At 44.6% G+C, this 27,624-nt stretch overlaps 1 protein-coding gene across 1 annotated transcript in view; it reads left to right on the top strand.

Annotated features, from left to right (window-relative positions):
- DNER (delta/notch like EGF repeat containing) overlaps positions 1 to 27,624 on the top strand; it is a 330,436-nt gene that overhangs the window by 102,934 nt on the left and 199,878 nt on the right. Inside the window, exons 2-4 of the mRNA XM_059053059.2 lie at positions 20,307 to 20,609; positions 22,819 to 22,913; positions 25,796 to 25,962. Of these exons, the coding sequence (XP_058909042.1) occupies positions 20,307 to 20,609; positions 22,819 to 22,913; positions 25,796 to 25,962 (565 nt within the window). The remainder of the gene's footprint in view (positions 1 to 20,306; positions 20,610 to 22,818; positions 22,914 to 25,795; positions 25,963 to 27,624) is intronic.

Genomic DNA, 27,624 nt, shown 5'->3' with positions numbered 1-27,624 from the left:
TTTTTTTTTTTTTTTTTTTTTTTTTTGCGGTATGCGGGCCTCTCACTATTGTGGCCTCTCCCGTTGCGGAGCGCAGGCTCCGGACGCGCAGGCCTAGCGGCCATGGCTCACGGGCTTAGTTGCTCCGCGGCACGTGGGATCTTCCCGGACCGGGGCACGAACCCGTGTCCCCTGCATCGGCAGGCGGATTCTCAACCACTGCGCCACCAGGGAAGCCCTAGGTTCTTGCTTTCTAATACACAGGAATGTAGCTGGTGGTGCTGCCACTTTAAGATTGCACAGGAACTCCCCCACCCAGTCCTCCCTCCATATGTGCATAGACGTGATAATGAAACCAATTCGTAGACGTATTCACAGGATCTAGAGGTTAGCACAGAGGACCGAACATAACTGGTGTGGAACTCGCAGTGCCTAATGTTGCTCAAAACAGAAGCTGAGCTGAGCGCGTTGGTGCTGCACCCCCCCCCCCAGCTCCAGGGCATTCTTGCCAAGTGCAAAGGAGTGTGAGTCTCGAATTGTTCCAGTCAGTGCCGGGCCCACAGCTAGCTAGGCGGCTGGAGCTGGCGCTGTCTCAGTGCACACCCCTCGTGGGCAGCCGGCGCGTCCTCGGGCCAGAATCTGCTGACACTCTGCACCGAGAACCCCTCTCTCCCTGACCTGAGGCGCCCTTGCTGGCAGTAGCTGGCCCTACCACACAGCTCTTCCTGTACAGTATATCGCTCTCCGGGTCATTAAAAAAATGAAGTTGTCTTTTTACTGAGGTATAATTGACATATTAGTTTGAGGTATACGACATAAAGATTTGATATTTGTATACATTGAAAGATGATCACCACAATGTCTAGTTGACCTCCATCACCATGCATAGCTACAAAAACGTTTCTTCTCGTGATGAGAACTTTTAATATTTACTCTCTTAGCAAGTTTCAAATACGCAATGTAGTGCTATGAAGTATAGCCATCATCCCCAGGACTTATTTATTTTGTAACTGCAAGTTTGTACGTTTAGATCCCTTTCACCCATCTTGCCCCTGCCCCCCGCCATTGGCAACCACCAGTCTGCTTTGTGTATCTGGGGGCTTGTTTTTTTTAAAAAATATTCTACATATAAGTGAGATCATATGGTATTTGTCTTTCTCTGTGTTATTTCACTTGTCACAACGCTCTCAAGGTCCATGCATATTGTTGCAAAAGGCAAGATTTCATCCTTTTTTAAAGCTGCACTTAGGGACCCTGTGAACTCATGTGACCTCACAGGACCCTGTACTTTTTTCTCGCTAAGGTGAAGATGAAACCTTTTTGCCTGCCTGCCTGCCTCTCGAGGTGGTTATGGGATCTCTCAGAGCAGCGTCAATCGCGTGCATTGTCAACCCGCTGATTTCAATCATTGATCGGTAAACTTGTTCTCTCTGTGCTCTGTATAGCGTTCTCTTGAAATGTCAGCTATTTGGCTTTCTTAGGAGATGAGGACTAGTAGACAGCTGAGCATCCAGATTGTTGCGCTTTCTAGAGTTTTAAGTGGCAGAACTTTGGGACTTTACTTTTCGTGGAAGTCATTTATAGAGTGATGCGTGTGATGCGGAACTTTTATGTATTACCTCACAACAAACTCTCTGATGCAAGCCAGAGAGAGGGTCCCAAACTTTCTTGGTTTATGGTGGTCTTAGCATCACAGTAAATGTTTTACAGAACCTTAGGCCCAAAGAGATAGATAATGCTCCATTTACGAAACAATGTTGAAGAAAAATCAGAGCTGGAAGTAGGTAAAGTGACAAAAACAGATTTTATTCAGGACAATTGCGAGTGCGGAAAAGGAACCTCAACATAGAACTGGGCTCAGTCGTGAATACGGCCTGCGCAAGTGGGAATTTATAGCAGAGAGCAGGTGGGGGTCAGTGGATGGAAGATTACTAAGAGCAAACATCAAGGGCAAGGAGAGATTCTGGCTAAACTGACCTAACAGGATTCTTGCTAAAATTGCGCAATGTAGAAACAAACACAGAAGTTCAAAGGTCAAAACCTAGTTGAAAAATTCAAGGGAGCTTAAGGAGAGTTTGGTCAAGGAGAGGATCTTTGTCAGTAGAATTAGGTCTCAGCGACTCTGCCCCTAACAACGTTGTAACTGAGAAAATAATGCACATACATTGAAAGAAAAAAATAACAACTTTTACCTGGTTCTTAAATAACCACGGTTATGTACTAATTTATATACTAACGGGGAACGTGTACCTGCTGGGCGCTCACAGCTCCTCAAATTGATCACCGCCCTCCTCGCTTCCCGTTCATGTTGACTTTCATGGGGCATTTGCTTTTTTATCACAGCAATTGCTGCAAACCCAGCTTTGGCAAGATCTGATGTCATCAAAAGAAATGTAGTGGGATCTCCAGCCCTGGGCATATATCTGGATAAAACTATAATGCAAAAAGATAACATGCACCCCTATGTTCATAGCAGCACTATTTGCAATAGGCAAGACATGGAAACAACCTAAACGTCCATCAACAGATGAATGGATAAAGAAGGTGTGGTACATATATACAGTGGAGTATTAGCCATACAAAATGAAATAATGCCATTTGCAGCAACATGGATAGACCTAGAGATTATCATACTAAGTGAAGTAAGTCAGAAAGAGGAGAAATATCATATGATATCACATACGTGGAATCTAAAATATGACACAAATGAACTTATCTACTAAACAGAAACAGACTCACAGACATAGAGAACAGACTAGTGGTTGCCAAGGGGGAGGGAGTGTAGCGGAGGAATGAACTGGGAGTTTGGGATTAGCAGGTGCAAACTAGTATACATAGAATAGGTAAACAACAAGGTCCTGCTGTATAGCACAGGGAACTATATATTCAATATCCTGTGATAAACTGTCATGGAAAAGAATATGAAAAAGAATGTGTATATATATATATGTGTGTGTGTAACTGAATCACTTTGCTGTACAGCAGAAATTAACACTGTAAATCAACTATACTTCAATAAAATAAATTTAAAAAAATTGTGGTGGGATGTAATGTCGGAACCATGAACTACTTCTATCTGGCTGTTCTCGATGTCTGGCAGATGTTGTGTATCCTGTGTTCCTTTTGAGAATTAGAAGAAAATCTGCATAACCCTGGGTGTTGCTGTGCCTTCATTGCAGTGGCCCTCAATGCTTTGTCACCCGTTTGGGGAACTGTGGATGTACACAGCGTATGCATTGCTATTGCCATTAGACGGGTGTGGAAATGGCTTGGAGTTGCCCAGGGTGCGTGAGTCTCATGGAAGGACCCCAGTCTGGAACCCGGTCCTTCTGAATGGTCTTCCAGTGTGTCATGGACGGTCAAGGAAATGATGCCCTCTGTGCGTGGCGAGATGGAGCAATGGAAATCCATGGATGGTGCCCTCTAGGACCCCGGGCCATCCGCAGGAGCAGCAGCTGCATATGCCCCTCTGGATGGTGTGGAAGACAGAACTGTCCTTCTGAACGTGGATCTCAGTCATGAAGGGAGAACAGGTGTCTCTCTGAATAATATTCTTCTAAGTGAACTGAATGCTCTTCAGGAAACCACTCTCTTCTTCAGGGTCCACTGACTCTGAAGCTATTTTGAGTGTTTCTTATCAAATTCTGCAGCATGACACAGTGGGCCATAAGCACCGCCTTTTCTGTACCATTCACATTCTTCATTGATAAAAGGGCGCACATCCTTCATGTTTGTTTCTGGACCTGTGCTTAGGTGTATTGGGTGTGGCTCACTCCAAAGTCTGAGAACTTTTCATCATCAAAGCAAAGGGCACCAGGTCATTTTTACTATTTTAACTCTGAACAGAACTGGAAACACAAACAACATTAGAAGAATCATCTCTACAACTACACCGTTACTTTAATTCCTATTATAGTTTTTGCAAGGTGGATAGCTTTTTCTCAGGAGATTTCAGATGTGGTAAAGTTTCATGTTCTGAATATTTCTAGCTGATGGGTTGAATCGTATTATAATTCTTGGGAAGGAGATAGTAAAAATATTTCCAGGCATTACTTCTGTCTCATTGGGGGAGCTCTATAATCATTTAGCTTTTTTTAAAAATTAAAGCTATAAAAAGTGGATTGTATAATCCATGTAAGAAAATTGTCTTTGTCTTTTCCTGCATTAGGTGACACAGATGAGCAGCGATGTGTGACAGTGTTGATTTGTCTACAGTGTTTATCGTCTGTGTCCCCTTGCCAGCACCATGGGAGCAGAGGCTCTGGCTGTTCCCAGGGTCTAGTGCAGGGATCAGCAAACTTTTTCTGCAAAGGGCTAGGTAGTAGGTATTTTTGGCTTTGTGAATCACATGGTCTCTGTGGTAGCTACGCAACTCTGCTGACGTAGGGTAAAAGCAGCCAATAATAAGTTTTGTGTTCCAGTAAAACTTTATTGACGGAGGCTGAATGTTGAATCTCATATGATTTTCCACATGATGTGAAATAGTCACTTTCTCTGGATTTTTTTCAACCTTTTAAAAATGTAAAAATCATTCCTACTTTACAGGCTGCATAGATATAGATGGTGGGCTGGATTTGGCCTGTGGGCCAAAGTGTTCTGAGCTCTGGGCTAGAGCAATGCCTGGCCCACAGAAGGTGCTCATTAAGTATTTGTTAATGATGAAGATCACAGATTAAACTGAATTTTTATTATGAAATATTTCAAACACACAGAAAAGCACAGAGAATAATATAATTAGCGTCTACTACTGAGATTCAGCAGACATCCTTCTGTCATGTTTGCTTCAGATTTTTTAAAAATAAAAATAGCAAGATATAAAGCCCACCACCCTGGGCCCCAATCTGCTTGCAGATGACATGATACTATACATAGAAAATTCTAAAAGTGCTATGACAAGACTAATAGAGCTCATCAATGAATTCAGTAAAGTTTGGATATGATTGATTACTATAGCTTTGTAGTATAGTCTGAAGTCAGGGAGCCTGATTCCTCCAGCTCCATTTTTCTTTCTCAAGATTGCTTTGGCAGACTTCCCTGGCGGTCCAGTGGATAAGACTCTGCGCTTCCACTGCAGAGGGCACAGGTTCAATCCCTGGTTGGAGAACTAAGATCTCACATGCCTCACGGTGCGGCCAAAAAAAAAAGAGAAAAAAATGATTGCTCTGGCTCTTCGGGGTCTTTTGTGTTTCTATACAAATTAAAATTTTTTTTGTTCTGCTTCTATGAAAAATGCCATTGGTAATTTGACAGGGATTGCATTGAATCTGTGGATTGCCTTGGGTAGTATAGTCATTTTGACAATATTGATTCTTCCAATCCAATAACATGGTATGTCTTTCCATCTGTTTGTATCATCTTTGATTTTTTTCATCAATGTCTTATAGTTTTTGGAGTACAGGTCTTCTTAAGTTGGTTTATTCCTAGGTATTTTATTCTTTTTGATTCGAAGGTGAATGGAATTGTTTCCTTAATTTTCTCTTTCTGATCTTTTGTTGTTAGTGTATAGAAATGCACCAGATTTCTGTGTATTAATTTTGTATCCTGCAAACTCCTCCCTGACCCCATTTCCCTTCCTCTCTATCCAGAAACTATTGTTATTCTGAGTTGATATATAAGCTTTCTGTCTGTTTTTTTTTTTTTTGCGGTACGTGGGCCTCTCAGTGCTGTGGCCTCTCCCGTTGCAGAGCACAGGCTCTGGAAGCGCAGGCTCAGCGGCCATGGCTCACGGGCCCAGCCGCTCCACGGCATGTGGGATCTTCCCAGACCAGGGCACGAACCCATGTCCCCTGCATCAGCAGGCGGACTCTCAACCACTGCGCCACCAGAGAAGCCCTGTCTGTGTTTTTATATTTTTATAACATACATATAAAATGTCTATAGGAGAGTCATATTGCACCTATCCTTCTGCAACTTGATTTTTTTTTTTTTTTTCACTCATTACTGTGTTTTTTCTCTGGCTGTCAGATGTAACTCTAGTTCATTCATTTAAATTTTCATGCAGTTTAATATATTCATCTTTTATAAGTCTTACTCAAGAGTTCTTTCCAACTTTGATAGCATAAAGATAGTCTCCTATATTTTCATCTAGAGCAGGAATCAGCAAACTTTTCTGCAGAGAGTCAGCAAGTAAATATTTTAGGATTTGCTGGCCACATTTTCTCTTTTGCAACTTCTCAACTCTGTGAAAGCAGCCACAGGCAATACGAAAACTAATGATTGTGATTGTGTCCCAATAAAACTTTATTTATAAAATCAGGTGATAGGCCAGATTTGGTCTGTGAACTATAGTTTACTGACCCCTGATATAAAAGTTTTGAGGTTATATTTTTGACATTTTAATATAAAATCCATCTGGAATTTTTTTTTGTGGGGGGGGTGTATATGGCATGGATTACATACTTACTTTAGCTACAGGGATCAGCAGTTATTCAAATACCACTTACTAAATAGTTTATCCTTTTGCATTAATTTTTAATGCTTTCCCTGTTATATAACATGTTCCTTTATACGCTAAGTCTCTGCGCTCTTTTCTGACACATTGTTTAATTTGTCTATACTTGTACCAATACTATATACTGTTACAATGATTATAGACTTCTAGTAAATTTTTATATCTGGTCAGGAAAATATATCTTTATTTTTCTTCAAATTATCTTGGAAATACTTGCCCCTTTCATCTCCTGTTTAAGTTTTTGGATCAATTTGACAAATAGGAGAAAAAAGAACATGGGGTTTTGGTTGGAATAGTATCTTTCTGCCTGGATTAGTATTCTTTTTTTGTTTTCGTTTTTGTCCGCGACTTGCAGGGTCTTAGTTCCCCAGGGATTGAACCCGGGGCCCACAGCAGTGAAAGCGAGGAGTCCTAACCACAGCACGGCCGGGAAATTCCCTGGATTAGTATTCTTATTACATGCTAGCTGGTGACCATGGACGGGTACTCTAATTCTTTGAGCCTCAGAGATACATACAGATAATTCTACTTACCTGGGTAGGGTTATAGTGAAAATGAAATGAGTTAAAACATGGAAAATGCTGGGAACTGTGCGATGCATAGTGTAAGCCCTCAGAAATCTTAGCTATATAAGCTATTAGTATTCTTTGGTAGAAACCGTCCTATCAAAAGTATCAGGACAGTTAATCAGGGCAATTAAAATAAGCAAGGAAGTTAAGTGGGGAATCCTAAAAATGTTTCAGATATACCGTAAGCATCTTAGTTTATCTTAAGATGTAGTAGGGGAAAGGGTTCTGTTGAGTCTTTACCTGCAGTTCTACATGCTGATGGTGGTGTGTTTCCTTGTGCAGTTTGTAATTTTTTATTGTGAGCTCATTATAGTGTTTATGTGTGCATGTGTGTGTGTGAGAGTCTCACATGCTCTGTGTTGTGAAAGTGTCACTCCATCACCCTGCTGGTTCTGGTCAAGTTTTTTATGTGCATTTCTTGGTTTAGGATTTCCACCTTAAGGGCATGTTGTTAATTTCATGGGCTATTTATATGGAAGGTTTTGACTACTCGGGGGCAACCCTTTTTTTCATCCAAAGACCCTGGAGCTACGCCAGTTTTTCAGAGGTTTTTCCAGGCCTGCAGGTAGATGTAGCTCCAGACCACTTGCCTTTTTATACGCAGGGTGGCTCTAAGAGGCTTTATGTACTGACTCGAGTAGAGCTCCACCCCTTCTCCTGGGCTCAAGGCCACGTTTCCCATCCCTGTGCGGTTTATAGAATTCAGCCCCCCCAGGCCTTAGATATTATTCCAGGTCCATAACCCTGGTGGTTAATGAAGAGCTAATGGCTCTGGTTTCGAGTCCTCTTCTCTTTTCAATTCTGAAACTTGAGGATTTCTCTTCTCCCCTACCCCCTTTGAAAGCTCACCCTTGAATTAAAGCATTTTCTGTGTTATCTAAAATTGTTTGGCTTCCCTGGTGGCGCAGTGGTTGAGAGTCCGCCTGCCGATGCAGGGGACGCGGGTTCGTGCCCCGGTCCGGGAAGATCCCACATGCAGCGGAGCGGCTGGGCCCGTGAGCCATGGCCGCTGAGCCTGCGCGTCCGGAGCCTGTGCTCCTCAACGGGAGAGGCCACAACAGCGAGAGGCCCGCGTACTGGAAAAAATAAAATAAAATAAAAAAAATAAAATAAAATTGTTAAATGGTTTTAGCTGGAGTAGGGTCTCCCCATCAGTTCAATCTGTTATAATAAAAGTCCTAAATAATGAAATTTCCCATCAATTAAGCTTTTATTTTCTGTGTGCCTATAGTATTTCCATATGCGAGAAAAGTGGCAGTGTCTAATCTTTATGCAGTAACTTAATTCACATAGTACGAGTTGGCAAAGCATTATTAAATGTGATTGGTTTCATCAACATATTAAAACAATTCAGAGGATGCTCTGTGCCCAAAAATAAGTTTGCTGAAAAACCCTTAATTCTACATGCTTATGTCTTACTGACCGTTTTTCTAGTGTGGTTTTCTACCCTTCTAATTTCATGCCTAAATTGGAAACGCTAAATATTTGTGTATTTAAAGAGATCATTTGTATGATGAGTATTGAGTGCCTTCAGAGCCACAGTGCCTCTGCGGTACCACTTCTGTAGACATAACTATACAGGCGCCAGCTCTCTGCTGATTTCAGGTTTAGCTTGTCATGGTCGAGGAAACCGCTCTGTGTCTTGAAGACAATGCATTGAAGGTACTCTGAATGTTCTCTCTTCTGCTTCCCGGTAAAGCAGTTCCCCGTCCGTAGAGCTGCACAGTTAAGGTGGTGGTGGTTTTCTATCCTTGTGCCTCCCCTCCCTGTCCTAACTCCCAGGCTGCAGACACTCCAGTCTCTGTGACCTTCCTCTTTTCTGTGCTTCACAACCCACGGCTGTTTCTAGTTGGCAGGGCTTTCATGGATGACCTCTTCCACTCTCAGCCCTGTTCTATTCCTTTATTAGTTTTTCTTTAGCTTCTTTTGTCTTTCATAACGTTAAAGGTCCTCTCAGCTTCCTCTTGGAAAAACACTTGGCCTTTTAGTAGATGTCAGCCAATCAGAGAACTTCTTTCCAGCTGTGCCCCGAGGTGACTAATATGAGCATGCATGCTCTTTGGGGGTCTTTGGCTTCTGTGGATTTAAAAACAATTGCTAATGAATATCCAGGGCCTGCTCTTTTGGTGGTTTGAATTTCATTTTTTTTTTCTTTCTAGCTTTTCTTCTTAGTGAAGATCCCTACATGAAGCTTGCTGGTTCTAGAAGGCTTACCTCCAGGCACATGAAGTTGGACAAGAGGAAGACTTGAGATTTATCTGCAGGGCCACTGATTCTTGTCCTCATCTCTAGAGCAGATGGCTATTAAAATTAGAGCAGCTGTTTCCACTTAAGTTTAGGGAAGCTGAAAAGAAAGCAGAGAGAATTTTTGTGCCTGCAGAGAGAAAAGCACACATCAGAGTGGTCAAGAGGCCAGGCAGGTACACAAGCATACAGAACACTTTACAGCTTAGAGCAAAAGCGTTTCCCAAATAAGGTTTTGTACCCTGGTTTCACAGCATCCTAGAACTCTCCCCCAACTTTTCTTAAGGATCCAGGCTATCAAGCCTAGCAGGTATGGGCTCGGAGTGAAGAATGGTCTAAAAGAAAGCAATGCCCTCTCTGTTTCAGACAATAAATATTTAGTGAGTGCCTACTACGTTCCTGGTTTTGCAGCTCCCTGCTACCCTACAGAAGTGTCATTTGTCATTTACAACTATTTTAAGTAACAAAGAAATCAACACATTTTAATATTTGGAGACTACCTTTGGGGACCCTAAGAAGCGTAAAAGGTTCTTTTGAAAGTGGGAGACGGACTCCAGTCCCCACTCTGGTGTGATGTATTTCATTGGCTTCCCAAAGCTCCCAGGATGGCAACCAGACCCATTAGAATAACACGGAGGCCACTGTACCGGGGCCTCTTGCCTGGCTCCCACGGCCCCGCGTGGCTTCTGTGTCACTGGAGAGTCTCCATGGAATCTTCGTGGTGCTCCGCCATCTGGGAGGAACGCCAGGAAGGAACCTTGAGGTTACTTTTGGGCAAAGGCAAGCTGGTGTCATCATCTTTGCCAGAAGCTTCAGGGATATTTCAGGAACGGGAGCTCTGGGTGCAGGAAACTCTCAAAATAGGGATGCAGTTCCTGAAACTCATATAACGTTGTAAATCAACTCACTTCAGTATAAAAGATGGAAAAGGCAAAAAATTAGGGGTGCAGCTGATACTGCTCTTGACGGTGTGATCTTTACCGGGGCCTCCTGCCGAGGGCAGTTACCTGTCCATCTCAGGTAACGCTGAGGGGGTGTGTCTCGGGTTGTGACACAGGTTACAGAGTTGGCAGATGACAGAGACATTTCCTAGGAAAAAAAAAAAAAAAAGACATGAACAAAATACGCTTCTTTCATTTGGTGGGCAACGTCACCCGGAAAGGTGTAATCCCACACATGTGTGGACGATCCCACCCCAGACTTCAATGAATCAGCTCTTCTCAGGACAGTCTTGTCTCAGTGCCAGTGTGGCTTGTCTGGGTCGGATCCCTGAGAGCCCTCACCTTGGCTCTCTTTGCTGTGGGCGTGTTACACGCTGTACTCTGCTCTCTCTGAATTTATCTGGGTAGAGCAGCCCCGTTTGTCTGTATTCTTGGGGCTCAGACTTTGCTCTTTTGCACATTCCTGAAACCCGGTCAGCGTGCTGTTCACCCAGCAGACACTTGCTCCTACAAGCTTTCCTGGGGCTGTCTGTCCGAATTAGTGCAGAAGAAAATCTGACCTTTCCCAGCTCTTCACCCTGCCCAGACCCCCTCTAGGGCGGCATATTTGTACAGGCTCCGTGCTCCTGGGCCTGCCTTCAGGCATCTCACATTCTGTGTTTGCAGAATTGGATCGTTGACCAGAACCATGAACCAGGGCCGCTGGGCAGGCGTCTCGTCTCTCTCTGAGCTGAGGGCGCTCACTTCCCGTTCTTTCAAAGCTCTGATAAGCCGGGTTTGGGGTCTGTTTAACCTGAAGCCCTTGACAGCTGACTGGAGCCAGGGTCCCCTCTATTCCTCTGTGTCCTGAGTGTCCTCCCCTCCTCTTCCTGACCCACTGGAAGGTGGCCTCTGACCCCTCTGGCTGCCCAAGCTGCCCTTGTCAGTGCCAACTCCTGGGTCCACTTTCCAGTAATCGAGTTATCTTCCTCTAGTGGCCTCTGGCTGTTAGCCACACTCTCCTTCGCAAACCCACTCCTTGACTCAGCGAGGTAAAATAAGACACTTTGGAATATGGGAAGAGCTTACAATTTGGAATCACTCAGTCTTCGTTTCACCTCTCAGCCCTGACACCTACTGTGTGTGACTTTGGACCAGCTGCTTAACCTTTCTGAGCCTTAGCGCCCAGGATAAAGTGAGGATGATATCTATTTCATTGGATTGTTAAGAGCAAATGAGTTGAGACATGTAAAGGACCTGGTCCTGTGGGCCCTCAACACATTTTAACTCGTGCCTGTAACTCCCTTTTCCCCTCTGCGAGAATGGTTTCCTGCCTCTTCCAACCCACCCTTCCCAGCCTCTGTGAGGCTGCACCCTCAGTGATTTCGCGTGTATGCAGGGCCGCCCCCTCCCACCTGCATTCGAAGCTTCTCTTCTTTCTGAATCCCACGTTTCAGTGAGTGACCTTCCCCTTTACAACTGCTTGTTCAGGCCAGAGTCCCAGGAGTTCTCACGCCCAGTGCCTTTCCTGTCGTACCCCCAAACCAAATCAGTTAGTCTCCAGCCCTGCCGATTCTTCAGCCCGCCTTCACGTTTCGGTCTGTGCTGACCCAGCCCTAGACATGGCCTGCAGCCCTCCTCACCCCGCTGACGCTGACGGCAGTGGCTTCTTCCCACACTCCTGTGGCTCCAGATTGACCCCCTCAAGTGCATTGTCCCATTCTTGCTAGAGGGCTTCTTCTGTCGTAGCTCTACTTAAAATTCATTATGGACTTGCCTTCAGAGCCAAAGTCCAATATACTACCAACTGGTCTTCATTTTTTTCAGCAGCCCTCCTTTTAAAACTCCCTGGCAGACACTTGGCGTGTTCTCCAGTTAAATAGAATTATCTGTAGTTCTCCTCTTACACCACCCGTTTTATATCTCAGGGCCTTTGCCATTGTTCTTTCTGGCAGGAGACCCCTTTCCTGCTCTTCTTTCCTTGGGTAGCTCCTCTTTAACCCTTGACACTTAACTTCACACAGAAAGACCTCCTGGAGTCCTTTAGTGAGTTCACTGCCCCACTCTTTGTTTTTCATTGCGCCCTGTAGGCATATCTCATGCTGTCATTCTTAGACCTACAATCCACTTGCCATCTATCTATCGATTCTGTTGTATGCATTTATTTATTTAGAAATATTTTAGAAACTTATTTTTAAATTAAAAAAATAAAATTGAAGTATAATTGATTTATATTAGTGTCGGTTGCAATTTGCAATTTAATCTTTGTGTCTGGTGTGTGGGGGGGAGTCAAGCTTGATTTTTTTTCCCCATATGGTTATCGATTTATTGAAAAGACTATATTTATGACACTACTCTATTCCAGAAATGAATTGTCCATATATGGTTATTCTGTTTCTTGACTTTTTATTCCATTGTCCTAATTACTGCAGCTTTAAAGTTCCTTATTTTTTATAGAGCAAGCCTTCCCACATTGTTCTTATTTAGGAGTGTCTGGGCTATTTGGGGACATTTCACACAAGAACAAGAAACACTGTTGTGATTTTCGTTGTAGTTGCATTGAATCTGTAGGTCACTGGGGAAAATTTGAATCTTTGTAAAAAATAAGTGTTCTAATCTCTAACTAGACTCTCCTTCCATTTGTGTATGTCTTCTTTAATTTCTTTCAATGCTATTTTATAGCTCTTTGTTGAGGCCATGCACTTCTTTAGTTTGATTTATTCCTAGGGATTTAAAAAATATTGTAAACAACACCTTTCAGAAGATTTTATTTTTTGTTTCTGCTACATGGAGATGCAATTGTTCTTTTTCTTTTTCTTTTTTTTTTTAAAAAAACCTTTTGACCTTTCATCTAGCAGACCTGCTGAAGTTCCATATTCTAATAACTTATCTGTATGCATAATCACACAGTCTGTGAATCATGACAGTTTTGTTCCTATTCAATCCTTATAACTTCTTTTTACTCTTGGCCTCCTTGCACTGCCTAGGACCTTTAGTGTAGAGCTCAGGGGAAGTGGTGATAGCAAAATCCTTCCTTTGTTCTCAGTTTCAGAGAGAACTTTTTCAGCATTTCACCGATAAGTACTACATTCTGCAGGGTTTTTTGTAGATACTCTTTGTCAGAATAAAGAAGTTCTCTTCTATTCCTAGTTTTCTAAACATCTTCACTTTAAATGGATGTTGACTTTAATAAAATGCTTTTCTTGCATCGGTTGAGATGATCATACGATCTTCATAGGAAGTTTCATCCCCATTTTGCTGCAGGCTTCTTTTCATGAATAGGCAGGGAGGTAAAAGTTGACATATTTCCTGTATTCATGACATTGTTGTTTTGTAGAAAAAAGTTTGCTGGGATGTATGAGTGTCTGTGATGAGAGATGGGACAAGAATATATGCACTGGAATTTGTCTGTAAGTTTCTGATTCAAGGAACTGGTTTTTGAACGATTAAAAGAAAAAAGAAAAAAAAAAAAGCATTTAATTGAGGCTGGTGTGCCCGTGCCAGTAAACGCAGTTGAATGTTATGTCTTAGAATTTAGTTGAATATGGAGCCCAAGCGACAAAGGGTTTGCCAGGTTTCTGAAGAACAGTTATTTAATTTTGATATACCTGCAACGAGCAGGGATTAAAGATTCATGAGTATGAGTATTGACTGTGTGTGTTAGCCGGACTACAGCAAAGGGAGTGCAATTTCAAGATAATCTCTGAAAGCCTCAGGTTTTAAAGAGATACCATGGAAAAGTTGGGAAAGAATTGGACAAGCAGTGGTTTATTTTTAAGGGATTCATTTCATGTCAAAAGTTTGAATTCTGCTTGTAATTTCCTTTTAGCCTACTTTCAGATGTGACTCAACCCACATGCAAAAACCAGGACAGGCTGATTTCAAGAGAGTGACTCAGAATTGAAGGGAAAAGTGGACTGCCCGGGTTAGGCCTGGAAGAATTTTTCAAGTAATTTAGAGTCCCTGATACAGAAGTAAAGAAATACCAAAACGTGTGGGAATTAAGCTTATTTAGTGTATTTCACTTAGATGTATAGTTCTTGTTTCAGTAAAGTGAATGAGCGCTTTTATTATTTGGATTTGGGAAAAAAAAATTCATGGGATGCATTTCTTGGCCAAGACTACTACTGCCATAAGCACTGTAGTGATTTTTTTTTTTTTCGCACATTTTTACTCCTAGTGGGTAAGCAGTTGGTGTTGCAATATAGTTGAGATCTTTATTGAAGAAAGTGGGAAAAATTCCTTTTTAAGACAAAAATACTGTGACAGTTGGACCCCAACAGTGTGCATTTGTCTTTAAGCATGAAGATGACATTTCTAACCGGTGCAGTTCCTGTTTTGGACAAGAAACGTGGTATGAAGAACTGAAAGGACATTAGGCTTCTCTGGTCCCATCCCTTCCTTTTACAGTTGAGGAGCTTGAGCCCCAGGAACCTTCCTTGCCTGGTCCAAGATCACCCACAAATGGGAGTAGAAACCCAGGCTTTCTCTGCTGTATCCCAGTGCTTCACGAGCAATTGATTATCATCATTTTTCCAGAAACTCCAAACTCCAAGTTCTGGGGTCTTCTTTGTCCTGGTCCCTCTCCCCCAGCTGGCAGATGCAGACACTCTCCTGCTATCTCAAGGCCCCTGGTGTGGGTGGCTCCTCCCCACCCACCCTCCTCCAGGGTTCCACCTGTTTCTCTGTTTTAGCCTCTGCAGTGGACTGTCCATCATTCACCTCCACATAGTTCAGTTGATGGGTGGGAGGTGAGGGGAGAATGTCCACATTTCTTCCAGTGCAGGGGAGGTGGAGTATGACCCTTTATTGTGGTCTGGTCTTTCTTCATCGTGGATTATCCAGATAAGTTATTCCTTTGATAGTACCACACCCTCAGAGTTTTTTGTTTGTTTGTTTTTTGCGGTACGCGGGCCTCTCACTGCTGTGGCCTCTCCCGTTGCGGAGCACAGGCTCCGGACGCGCAGGCTCAGCGGCCACGGCTCACGGGCCCAGCCGCTCCGCGGCACGTGGGATCCTCCCGGACCGGGGCACGAACCCGTGTCCCCCGCATCGGCAGGAGGACTCCCAACCACTGTGCCACCAGGGAAGCCCTCTTTGTCCTTTTTACTGAGGTGTTTCTCTTTTATTGATATCTAGGAATCTATATTGTAAAGGACTTAGTCCTTTGTAATAGGTGGTACATGTTTTCCTCCACCATAGTGTTGCCTTTTGGCTTTATTTATGGAGTCTTATGGATTTTCAAAACATTTTGATGGAATGAAATGCTGCAACCTGTTCCTTCGAGACAGTGGTTCTCAACTGGGGGTGGCTTTTCCCCAGGGGACACTGGCAATGTCTGGAGACGTTTTTGGTTGTCACAGCTGCCATTGTTGGTGGGAGGGCTCTCTTGGCATCCAGTAAGTGGGGATGAGGGATGCTGTTCAACATCCGACGATGTACAGGGCGACCCCGACACCAAAGAATACCCAGCCCAAAGAGTCCATAGTGTACAAGTTGAAAAATCCTGCTTTCAGGCTTTTGCTTTTGTTCCTTACTTAATAAGTCACCTCTTCTTCCTGTAATACTAATATCTGTATCAAAATCTGTATTAAAAGTTCCTTAATTGATTTTGCTGCTCAGACAGTTTACACTCTGGCCCATTCTACTCATTTCTTAGCGCCACACACAAACTCCCCCTCGGTTATTCCTCTTCTGTGTCTACACTCCTCTCTCCGAGGCCACCGTATCCCTCCCTCCCCGCAGGTGACCTGCGTGGCCTGGGCCAGGTGGCGTGTTCCATCAGTGTTCGCAGGCTCTCCTCCTGGGCTTCTTGGCGTCCGTTTCCTCAGACACTCTTCCCATTGCTTGGATGACTCTGCCCACTGAACGTGGGTATAATATAAACGAGGGAGGGAGGGAGGTGACCCCAGGTTGGCTCGGTGCTCCTCTGGACCCTCTGAAAACAGTCGTGTCAACAGGAACCTAAACTGCAGAACTGGAGCAGAGCTTGACGTGTTCCACCGCAGCCCCTGGATGTGCGAGGAATGCGTATCCAGAGTGGGCGGGTAACTCGCCCAAGCCGCCCGGCCACCTGCACACCAGGGCCGTCACCAGGTTGCTGGGTTCTCACGTGCCTCCATTTTTGCCTAGAAAATTTTTCTGCTGCTTCTTTTGCGAGAGCTGCCACTGCCACCTAAGAGATGGTTTCTGAGACCTGCTCGTAAGCTGCTCATGTCATAGCTGCAGTCATCAAGCCCCTTCTCTTTTTCGGTGTTAAAAACTTTAACTCAAGCAAACACACGATCGTAATGGTTGACACGCACACATGCAGGGCATTAGTTGACAATTAGACGGCTCAGGGCACGTCCAAGTTCATGTGTCTTACCCTTTTGTTGGGCTGGGAGTTCTTTGAGGGCTGGGACTGGGCTTGCTTTGTCCTCCTGTCCCCTCTTCCAGGCACCCTACCTGGCACGTCATAAGTGCCGGATAAATGGCACTTGAATTACTGATCAGCCATGTTGAGTTTTCTGTAAAAGTGCAGGAGAAGTTGGAACAAAGTCCACCAAGTGTCTAAACTAGCATGGAAGGATCACCAGGAAGGTGGTTATGTGTCTCCCAGGCCCCACCGTCACCAGGTAAGGCAGACGGAGGTGTTCGCGTGCGGCACTTGGCAGCGACCCTGGTGGCTTTGACGTATTGTATCTTAACGACCCTGTAAGTGGGCCTCTTTTATACTTGTTTTTTTGAGTTTGACCTTTTCATCCTTCTGTTTGTATGCTGCAGACGGCACTGGAATTGCCAAAAACATGGGCAGCACTCAGTTTAGGGAGGGAGAACAGGTCACGGCTAAAGGGTCACATGAGACTGCCTTCAAATCATGAGTCCCGGGGCTGGCAGGCACCTTCGCCCTGACCTCACCCTGTATGCACCCCCATAAGCGCCCTTGATTGTAGTATAGATTATTTGACATAGGTGAAAATTTGAAAATAAAATGTGAAAAGAATAGTTTTAGCTTAGCTCTATGATGTGAAAACATTTGGTTTAAATAGGTGAATTAATCTGATGCAGTGAACGTACAGCATTTAATAAATGAGCTTGTTGGTTACTGTAAGCAGAAAACCATTAACACATAGCCTTCCTCTTTGCTCTTTCTGCTGATATGACAAAGTCTTCATCCCTCCGCCCCCCATCATTAGAAGCTAGAAATCATAGCCAAGAAGGTATCACCTTGAATTTTGAGCACCCCCCAAAGTCAGGTCTATTAATTACGATATTTTGCCTCATTATGCATTTTGGCAGTTTGCTTATTTTCTGCTTATAGTTCAAATGTAACGGGATTCAAGGGCAGTAGTGACCTCTGTAACAGGACTTTTTCCCTGTGAGATAAAATACGCATACAAACTTAAAAAAAACAACTCAATAAGCTGTGTACAGAAAAACAGGACTTACAATAAATATTTATGATGCCAAGATTTTGGTTAAAGGTTAATGATTGCATTTTATCTTTTATTTGCTGTTAGGCAACTGAAAAGATTGTTTTTTTTTTTTTTAATGAAACTAGTCTGAAGTGTTAGAGGATAGAAAGGAAGGTAATTGTCATTGTTAGTGAAGCAACTAGGCGAAAACCCAAGGAAGTAGCATGAATATGACATGATTATTTTAAAGAGGAGATCAATGATCTCGTGGTGCATTTAACGCCCGGCTTTGTATTCAGTGCCTGTGTGTGTACGTGTGTGTACGTGTGTGCACCATCACATCATTCACTGTTTTGAGTCCCTTTAGAAATCTATACAGCTGATAGTTTAATTTTTAGCTTCTGTCTTCTTTTCTCTACCCAGAGCGTTTCTCTTGGCCTTTTACATTAGTCATTCCTTATTGAATCCCATGCTCTTCCTGCTCTCCACTCATCTATCAAGCCTAGACAGTAGCACTCAGATGGTATTGTTTATCCTCAGCATATTTTTTCTTTCGGCTCTTTATTCCCTCACTTGGTGGAGCTGACTCCTGGGCCTGGTGAACTGGGCCTTGCCCTGGGGGCCTGCCCTTCCCGCGCAGCTCTCTCCACCAGCACCCACCCCGACACTGCCCACGAAGGGACGGACTTCACACAGTGACTCACCTTGATGGTCTCTGAAACTGGCAGTCGCCAGCAGTAGGCTGATTTAAATGTATTTCTATGTTTTTAGGCATGTGTTAAAAGTCTTAATTTGTGACTAGGTCAACTGTCAGATGAGCTGATATCAGAAACCTGGTTTATATGTCCCCTTTATCCTAGCTAATTAAATTCTTCCTCCTTCTTGAGGTGATACCCATTCCACAAAGCCTTACTAAAAATAAATCCAAAGCAAGGGAACAGTTTCAGGACTAAAGGAGCATTTCAATCTGTCACTCATCACACATTGCTTTTCAGATGTTGATTGATCTATCTGTCTTTATTTTTCCAGTGCTTTTTAAAAGAAACTCTACCATGTTTTCTGTGTTCCTCAACGCACTGGGAATAGAGCTGTGAACATGGCAGATAAGTCCATGCACTGACGGGGCTCACATGTCTTTGGGAGACAAAAAAGGGATTTATTTTAGATTTCACGGTGAGGGAAGGCTTCTCAGAGGAGGTGACATTTGAGTAGAGAACTTTGTGAATTGAGGTAGAGAGCCATGCAAAGTCTGATAGAACAGCATTCCAGGCAGAGGGCCCAGCAGGTGCAAAGGCCCTGGGGTGGGAATGACCTCGGCATAATGCAGGGACATAAAGAAGGTGAAGAGGGTTGAATGTAAGGGAAGAGGATCAAGTGTGGGAAGAGGGGACCTCAGGGATAGGAAGGGGCCAGATCAGGGAGGGCTTTGTCTGCGGTGGAAGGAGTTTGGATTTTACTTTGAGTTGATAAAGATTGTAAATATTTTAAATTATTTATTCTTGAAATATATTCTTCAGATACCAACCTATCTACTCTTATCTGAGATTTTGTGAAGGTTTTGCCAAGTGGTAGCATAGAATTAACAATGTGGTATTTTTGGAGCTTCATTTTATTCAATCCAAAATCCCTTAATCTTCCTAAAGGAGTTTGCTGGAAATTGTGTGACAAGGATCATTGGCAGAATGAATAGCTGTTTTTCCAGGCAGAATTCTATCCATGTGTGTTGAAGTATGAACTCATTTCAACAAGAGAAATTGAAGGTCCCATTTCTCTGTTGTTTGTTATTCACTCAATTCTCTTACCAGCCCTGAGAAACCAGGGTCTAATTTTCTGTTATCACAGAAGCAAATGATAACTGAATAAGCTCTGTGAACATGCCTGAACCCTTGGGCTGTCTGGAGAGTAGCATTGTTACGCTGCTTCATTTCACATTGTTTTTGTAGCATCTCCAGGTAATAACAAATGGCAAGTCAGAGGTCAGCCAAGGACTCAGCGATAAACATTTTCCCTAGAACATGAACACAATTTACAGGTATGCAACTGAAATTTTATCTTCCACATCCAGCAGGGTAACATTTCTCTGTAATCACCCTCCAAAATAATCAGGTAGAAACTTTCATAGAACTCTGCTTAATGTAAGTCACCAGCATGCTCCCTTCTAGCATGCAATTGTCATGCAAGCTGATCATTTTGGAAGCTTTTAATTAAGTAACATCACCGTAAAGAGAATTGTTCATCAGGTAGGAAATTGGAAGACATAGGTAAGTGCGTCTGTAGGGGGGATAAACTAGGCAGTCATTTCTCATGAGGGAACCTTGCAATGAATTGTCCAGGATGTGAAAGAGGAGATTTCAATTTAGATCCCTAGTATCAGTTGACTGGCAGCTAAAAATATCAAAGTTGGTATATTCCTAACGAGCCTCAGTTTTAACTATTTTTGCCTTAGAAAATTCCTCTAAATAAGTGTTCCTGAAATCAACATTATTTAGGGCCTTGGGGTGGGGGAGGCTCTTCCCCACTAACTACATACTTCCTTGTTGGACGCCTGTTATCTGTGGAAGTGTTAATATTGGGATGACCTTGGAAGGCCCCCCTGCCCCAAACAGCACAAGTAGTTAAAAATGCATATTCCACAGGAACAGCGTTTCTGTTACAGCAGCAACTCTGAGCCACGGAGCTCATTTCCCAGAGACGGCGCCAATTTTCTTATGAGGGAATAATTGACCCATTTATGGTCTCGTTTCAGCTTGTTGCGGATCCTTGCGCCAGCAACCCGTGTCACCATGGCAACTGCAGCAGCAGCAACAGCAGCGATGGCTACCTCTGCATTTGCAGTGAAGGCTATGGAGGTCCAATCTGTGAACAGGCACTTCCCAGTGTCCCTGTCTCTGGCTGGACGGAGTCCATGGCACCCAGACAGCTTCAGCCTGTCCCCACCACCCAGGAGCCTGACATGATCCTGCCCCGCTCTCAGGCCACCATCACCCTGCCAACGTGGCAGCCGAAAACCGGGCAGAAAGTTGTAGAAATGAAATGGGATCAAGTGGAGGTGAGAACATTTTAGTGCATGTGCTTTTATGGAAGAAACCAGTACAGTTAAGATCATTCCGGTGGTTCTGATATCAGCAATAAAAATGCAAGACCTTGAAGTTACACATGGAACAAAAGACATGCCTAACTTTTTTTCCTTTCTGCCTTTGTGTGTAGGAAGTCTCTCTTGGTTGCATAAATGAGACGTTTTGGTTACGATTGTTTTGTGAGCATAAAAAGAGTAAGCAAGAGAAGAAAGTGAATGAAATTATTTTCTGGAATGATAATCACATACATTTTTGTGAGATAATCTTAGATTTGGGGACAGGCAGCTCAATGAAGAATATTATAAATGAACATATTACAGACCCTCCATTATTGACATAATTTTCCTTCATGGAATTTTATGTTCCATTTTTTGGTTGTCTGTTTTTGTTTAGGTTCTATTGGTGGTAAGTTGCAGCACTTCAATGGGATTTAGAAAAAAAAACCACACTATCTGATTTTTAAAATATTTTGGCAATACATTCGAGAATGAGATTTCCAATTATTCATTTTGGCAACAGCAAATTCTGTTTATTGAATCTTGTCCAGTCTGGGTTTGGCTTATTGGATTTTCAAGCTCATCAAAAGTCCCACTCTGAGGATTTTCCAGCCGACCTTTAAAAGATGACATAAAGTATAAGTTTGCTAGCTAGAAGAATAGAGGAACAAATACAAAACATGAGTTTGAGGTAACATTGATAAAATGTAATTCCACTCCATATCTTGGCCTTTATATGACTTCCATATAGACCTGTGGTTGTACATTATCATAGGTTTTGTAACTTAAATGAAAAAAAAAAACCCTACATAGATCTTTGTGTAGCATTTTTAGAGCCAAAGAATATGTCTAGAAATTTCGATTATTGTTATAAAAGAGGTAAGGCAGCATTTCTTGTTGGATGTCTCTGGGTGATTTTAACCTGTTGACCCACTTTCTTTTTCTTTGCCACACAATGTGTGAAGACCCCATCCAGACTGCAGGGCAGTGTTTTTATCCTATCTAAAAAACTGTGAACTTGTTCTGATTTCAGATTTGTAATGGATGTTTTGAAGTTAGGATTTTAATATCTCTTTGCTGAATGACTCACTTCTTGAAGGTGAATTAGATTTGGTCCCATGTTTATCAAGGAAGCGTCCTTTAAAGAAAATTTCTCCCCAGCCAACCGTTTCAACCTATTTATTCAAAGACGTGCTATCCTACAGTTGGTAAAAGTAAAAAAGAATTGCCTCATATTCGTGTCATGTGGTTATTTCATAGGCTGTTCAAGAAGTAGGTTAAAAGTGCCAGAGGAACACGTGAATATATTTCTGGACAATAAATTCTACATGTTGGGAGTGGGGTGCAAGTGCTGAGAATTTCTGTATTGTTCTCAGTTAGTTCAGTGATGACAAACACTCTTAATACCCTTTTGTTTTGATTCTTGGGCTGAGTACAATGATCACAGCATGAGGAATGAATGAATAAACAGGTCAGAGGCACCTCACTGGACACAGCTCAAGTGTTAGCAATATGCTTCCTGATGAGCACAGTTTCCCCCCTTGAGCTCCTTTTTGTGCACACATCAGTATAATCCTTAACGGAACACGTTACCTAAAAATGAAGGTCTGGTCCACAGGGGAAAGAAAGGGCAGCTCCCAGCTACCTGGCCTTAGCACGCGCCCCTACCTACACCTCTGCACAGACAGAGCACGGCCGTTCAGACCAGACGCGTCTGTTGCTCTCTGGAAAGCTCATTCTCCTATAGTCATTGAGATTTCTACCCGTGGCACAGAAGCTAGTCCTTTAAGGCCGCCTCCTTGTTCTCTAAGCATTTAGTCCCTCGTTACCCCCAGACTGAGCAGAGAACAGAGGCCCGTGACTGCTTTGCAGGATGAGAGAGAGAGAGGGGAGCAGATCATCCGCCCTTCCGTGCAACACGCTATTAGCAGCTGTAGTCATCCCGGGAATGTGTAGACGCCTCTCAGCAAAGCTTCTGCGTTTCAGAAACTCAGATGGCAAAGCTTTCATTTTGGTTTGAGTCTGTGATATTTCGCTTGGCCTCTCAAGTGGCCGTCCTCAGCATCACCCAGAGGAATGGAGTGGAGGCGGAAGCGGCTCTTGGAATTTTGCTTTCTAATGTTATCTTGCACCATGATCAACCCCCATAACGTGTCTCCTTTGTTGTTGTTCTTTGTTCCTCCAGCTGATTCCAGATGTTGCCTGTGGGAATGCCAGTTCTAACAGCTCTGCGGGTGGCCGTCTGGTGTCCTTCGAAGTGCCGCAGAACACTTCAGTCAAGTAAGAATAAACTCCCAGTTAAAAATGATCATGTTTGATACTGTGCTTGTCTGCTGGGTGGTGTCTGTTCACATAACTGGTCCATAACTGGTCAGTCCAGTGAGAATCATGAATGGTTCCATGTGTAGATGTGGCCTCCGTCACTCAAAACCGAGGGAGCGATTTCAGAGGAGAAGATTCCGGGGAGGCTGGATTGGATGAGTCAGGTGGGCGATAAGAAACCCAGGTGCCTTAGCTGAGATCTAGAGCCAGACCCTTCTCTCCTCAGATGACCTTTGCTCCCCAAATCCTTGGGCTCCTTCTGATTTTAGTGGACCATTAGTGAAATTCGTATGCGTGATTTACCCCAGATTTAAGATCCAAACATTACAGTTGTCTCTTTAAAAACAAGCAGGTGAGGGCTTCCCTGGTGGCGCAGTGGTTGAGAATCCGCCTGCCGATGCAGGAGACACGGGTTCGTGCCCTGGTCCGGGAAGATCCCACGTGCCGCGGAGCAACTAAGCCCGTGAGCCATGGCCGCTAGGCCTGCGCGTCCGGAGCCTGTGCTCCGCAACGGGAGAGGCCACAACAGTGAGAGGCCCGCATACCGCAAAAAAAAAAAAAAAAAACAAGCAGGTGAGACGAGTGTTTTGTTGTGGTTTTTTTTTTTTTTTTTTTTTAGTGGTACGCGGGCCTCTCACTGCTGTGGCCTCTCCCGTTGCGGAGCACAGGCTCCGGACGCGCAGGCTCAGCGGCCACGGCTCACAGGCCCGGCCGCTCCGCGGCACGTGGGATCTTCCCGGACCGGGGCACGAACCCGCGTCCCCTGCATCGGCAGGAGGACTCCCAACCACTGCGCCACCAGGGAAGCCCTTGTTGTGTTTTAAATTTAAGCTCCTTCAAATTACACACGGCTGGTTGTCACGGGTCAGGATGGGGGGGAGGCAAAGGGAAGCGGTGGTGACAGCCCGCGGCAGGGCGCCCGGTGCTCTGCTTCCCTGGCTAGTCACGCCGCCTGGAGCACTGCCCCCTGCACCTGTCTGACAGCTTCCACCCCCCGTGCCCCCTGTCGCTGTTAACTGGCACTCCCCGTCCTACCCCTCATGCTCTGAAACGGACGTTTGCTCTCTAGCCTTCAGGGACTTCAGAAGACGGGGGGGACACATGGCCCGCGTCCCGGTTAACCAGTGTGCTGCATCGCTCCATTTTAAGAGGGCATGGGCACTGGAGACCCACTCTTCACTTACACAGGGTCATTTTTGCCCGCCTTCCCTTCTAAACAACGGAGTCCCTGAACATGTTTGGAAGAGGGGCTTTGTTCCACTGCCCCTGCGTCCCCTGGCCCCTGCCTTGAACTCTTCGGGCAGGAAAAGCCAGGATGGGCAGTGAACTCCAGGCACAGGGAAGACATCCCTGTAGGGAGAAGGGTGGGGCACTGAGGCAGCTCTGAGTTCTGCCAGTAGGGGGCGCCCTGTCCTAAGTGTTCCCTTGCTCGTACCAAAGATGAAACTCCACCGTCCAGAGCCGGTCTCAGGGAAATCGGAATCATTTAGTTGCCTTTATGTTTATGAAACCAGTTCTTTCTTGTCTAGGTCATGTTGTTTTACTTTCATAAGCCTTCCTGAATAGTTCTGATCTCTCCTTTTAAATGCCTTCTTTCTCCCCCCCAACCCCCTCAAAAAGCCTGAAATTCCCCAAGACTCTCTGAGGCTGCAGATCTGGACAGAAAGAGCAGAGTCTGACCTAGACTGAATAAGATGGGAGTGCTGAATGATCTCTGGGTGCTGAATTCACGTGGGAGGGTTACTAGCTCCTTACACTTTCATTTATTCATGAATTTGATCATTTATCAACCCTTTATTGGGCCCCCTGCTGCAAGCCAGGAGCTCTGCCCTGGGGGGTGCAGCTCTGTGCACCGCGACCCTGCGCTTCCCCGGCGGCACAGAGGAAGGACAGGCAGCTGCTGGTTGCCGGGAAGATGGGTGCAGAAGGTCTCAGAGGAGGGGTGCTAGTGGGCTAAGCCTTGAAGAATGACACGGCTGCCAGGTGGAGGAGGAGGCAAAGGCTGGGACCCGGGACAGCACCTGCCCGGGGAAGAGACAGTAGTTCCCTGTGGCCTTTGCACCGGGTGGCAAGGGTGGAACTGTAGGATCTGAGGCTGAGAGGGAACTGAGGCTGGGGTGGGTTAGTCGCCTAGGGCATCTCATTCTTTGGATTTTATCCTGAAAGCAAGAAGAAACCAGGGGAGGCCAGAAGCATGGGAAGTGACACATTCACTTATTTTAGCAGCACCACTCAGGTGGTCTGGGGATGTATTACACATTTATAATAAATTTTAGCAGGACTCTTTATATTGTGTGGTTATGGAAGGAGTTGTCTCTAAACTCAATATACCCTTTTATTATTGATGAAAATTGTTACCCAAAGGTGAGTTACCTATTAGCGATTTTATATATATATATATATATATATATATTTTTTGGCGGTACGGGGGCCTCTCACTGTTGTGGCCTCTCCCGTTGCGGAGCACAGGCTCCGGACGTGCAGGCTCAGCGGCCACGGCTCACGGGCCCAGACGCTCCGCGGCATGTGGGATCTTCCCGGACTGGGGCATGAACCCGTGTCCCCTGCATCGGCAGGCGGACTCTCAACCACTGCGCCACCAGGGAAGCCCCATGTGGTATATTTTTGATCAAGTGGGAGACAGACGTTTCTAACGGTGTGGGAAATGACGGCCGTGAGTCTGCATGAAGTGGGCGCCTGTTTAGAAGATCATTTCTTCCATTTCCCAATACTTTTATGGATGTATGTGCCGTCTTTATTTTTATTTTGAATTTGATGGCCTGATTCTGAGATGAATTTTTCTGCAAGGGGCTTTCCATTGACATCGTTCTCATTTTCAGAATTCGTCAAGATGCTGCTGCCTCACTGATTTTGCTGTGGAAGGTCACGGCCACGGGATTTCAACAGTGCTCCCTCATAGATGGACGGAGCGTGACCCTCCTCCAGACTCCCGGGGGCCTCGTCCTCTTGGAGGAGATGCTTGCCTTGGGGCCCAATCACTTCATCGGTGAGTTATGGAAATTTTGTATCCAAAACCGCATCTGGTTCAACCCAACCTCTGTTTGGTGTTTAGAGATAGTACACTGGGAATTTTGCTCAGATAAGCTGAATTCTAGCCATCAGCATAATTTCCTCCATTTTAGGTGAGGTTTTTCTTATAATCAAAATCGGCATCTAAGATAATATTTACAGTGTGGCTCAAAATGGAAAAATTGTGGGCTTTGGAATCCAGAGACTGTATCCCAGTTCTGGCCAAAAAGTCCTAGATGTGTGGTCTTTGGCATTTAATGCTGTGAATCTCGGCTTCATTTTTTTTTTTAATTAAGTTCTCTTTGTTGCATTGGGTCTTTGTTGCTGCACATGGGCTTTTTCTAGTTGCAGTGAGCGGGGGCTACTCTTCATTGCGGTGTGCAGGTTTCTCATTGCAGTGGCTTCTCTTGTTGCGGAGCACGGGCTCTAGGTACGCGGGCTTCAGTAGTTGTGGCTCGCGGGCTCTAGAGCACAGGCTCAGTAGTTGTGGCACACGGGCTCAGTTGCTCCGTGGCATGTGGGATCTTCCCGGACCAGGGCTCGAACCCATGTCCCCTGCATTGGCAGGCAGATTCTTAACCACTGCACCACCAGGGAAGTCCTCAGCTTCATTTTTGACTCTTTAATCTTCTTTCTCCCGGAATTGTGGGCAACTTGAGGCATTGAATGTTGGTGTATCAGAAGAAGCTTGGTTTCCACTTGATGTTGGCCTGACCCAGGTCCCTGGGCTCGGCACCTGAGCAAACGATTTATCACTTCTGAACCTCTGACTCAGAATAACTTGAGGGGATCTCAACTGTCTTTGGGGTCCCTCTTGCCCACACCACCTTCCTCCATGGGTCACTTCTGAGTTTTCACGTTTTCTCTAGCATGGTTAAATCTGTCATTTACCTTTCTCTAAACTACCACATGTCCAATTAGCTGTTTTTAGTTTCCTCTGCCCTGGAGGAAGATGACCTTCAGAAAGTATGATTCCTCCTGACCCTCCCCTCACCCCCCGACCCCCTCCTCCTGCTCCCCTCAAGGGCTAAGCTTGGGCAGTTTCCAGAGCACTTTCCCCTGGTTTAGCAGTCTGATTGTATTCTGCCAGTTATTTTCATTCTGGGGTTGGGCCTTGTAACTCGAGCCGCTTACCATGCTGATAACTTCCTGACTTTATTCTGACTTGTTCCGTCATGCAGCCTCAACTCAGAGACACACGCCCAAGTTCAGACCCTTCTCATCCCAGTCCAGGGCACCCAAGTGGCCCTCTGCATCCTGCTGCTAATATCTTGTCCTGTCCAATCATAGGAGAGGGAACTAGGGGGTAGAGGCAGCACCTGTCTCTCAGGGGTGTTGAAAGGGTTTAATGAAAATGGATGTGAAAATATAAATGACAAATGTTAGGGACGCTTTTGGTTGCTTTCACAAGTTTTTTCTGAGGTACACTAAATATTTTGCTAAATTAAAGGGAAGCATTAAGGTGTATTCTCCAAGATATGTGTTTGATGCAAATACAATGATGACAAAGTGGGAAAATGAAATGCTCAGCTGTATATAATCTATATTGTATTTTATATTTGATCCTTCTCTGGTGATAAGGTCATTTCCCAATCTTTGGAAATCCAACTGGGGGTGGGGGGCAGGGATTTTTTTGGGG

This window comes from Kogia breviceps, chromosome 2 (assembly GCF_026419965.1).
Source record: "Kogia breviceps isolate mKogBre1 chromosome 2, mKogBre1 haplotype 1, whole genome shotgun sequence".
Taxonomy (NCBI): domain Eukaryota; kingdom Metazoa; phylum Chordata; class Mammalia; order Artiodactyla; family Physeteridae; genus Kogia; species Kogia breviceps.
This window is presented reverse-complemented; position numbering and strand designations above follow the sequence as displayed.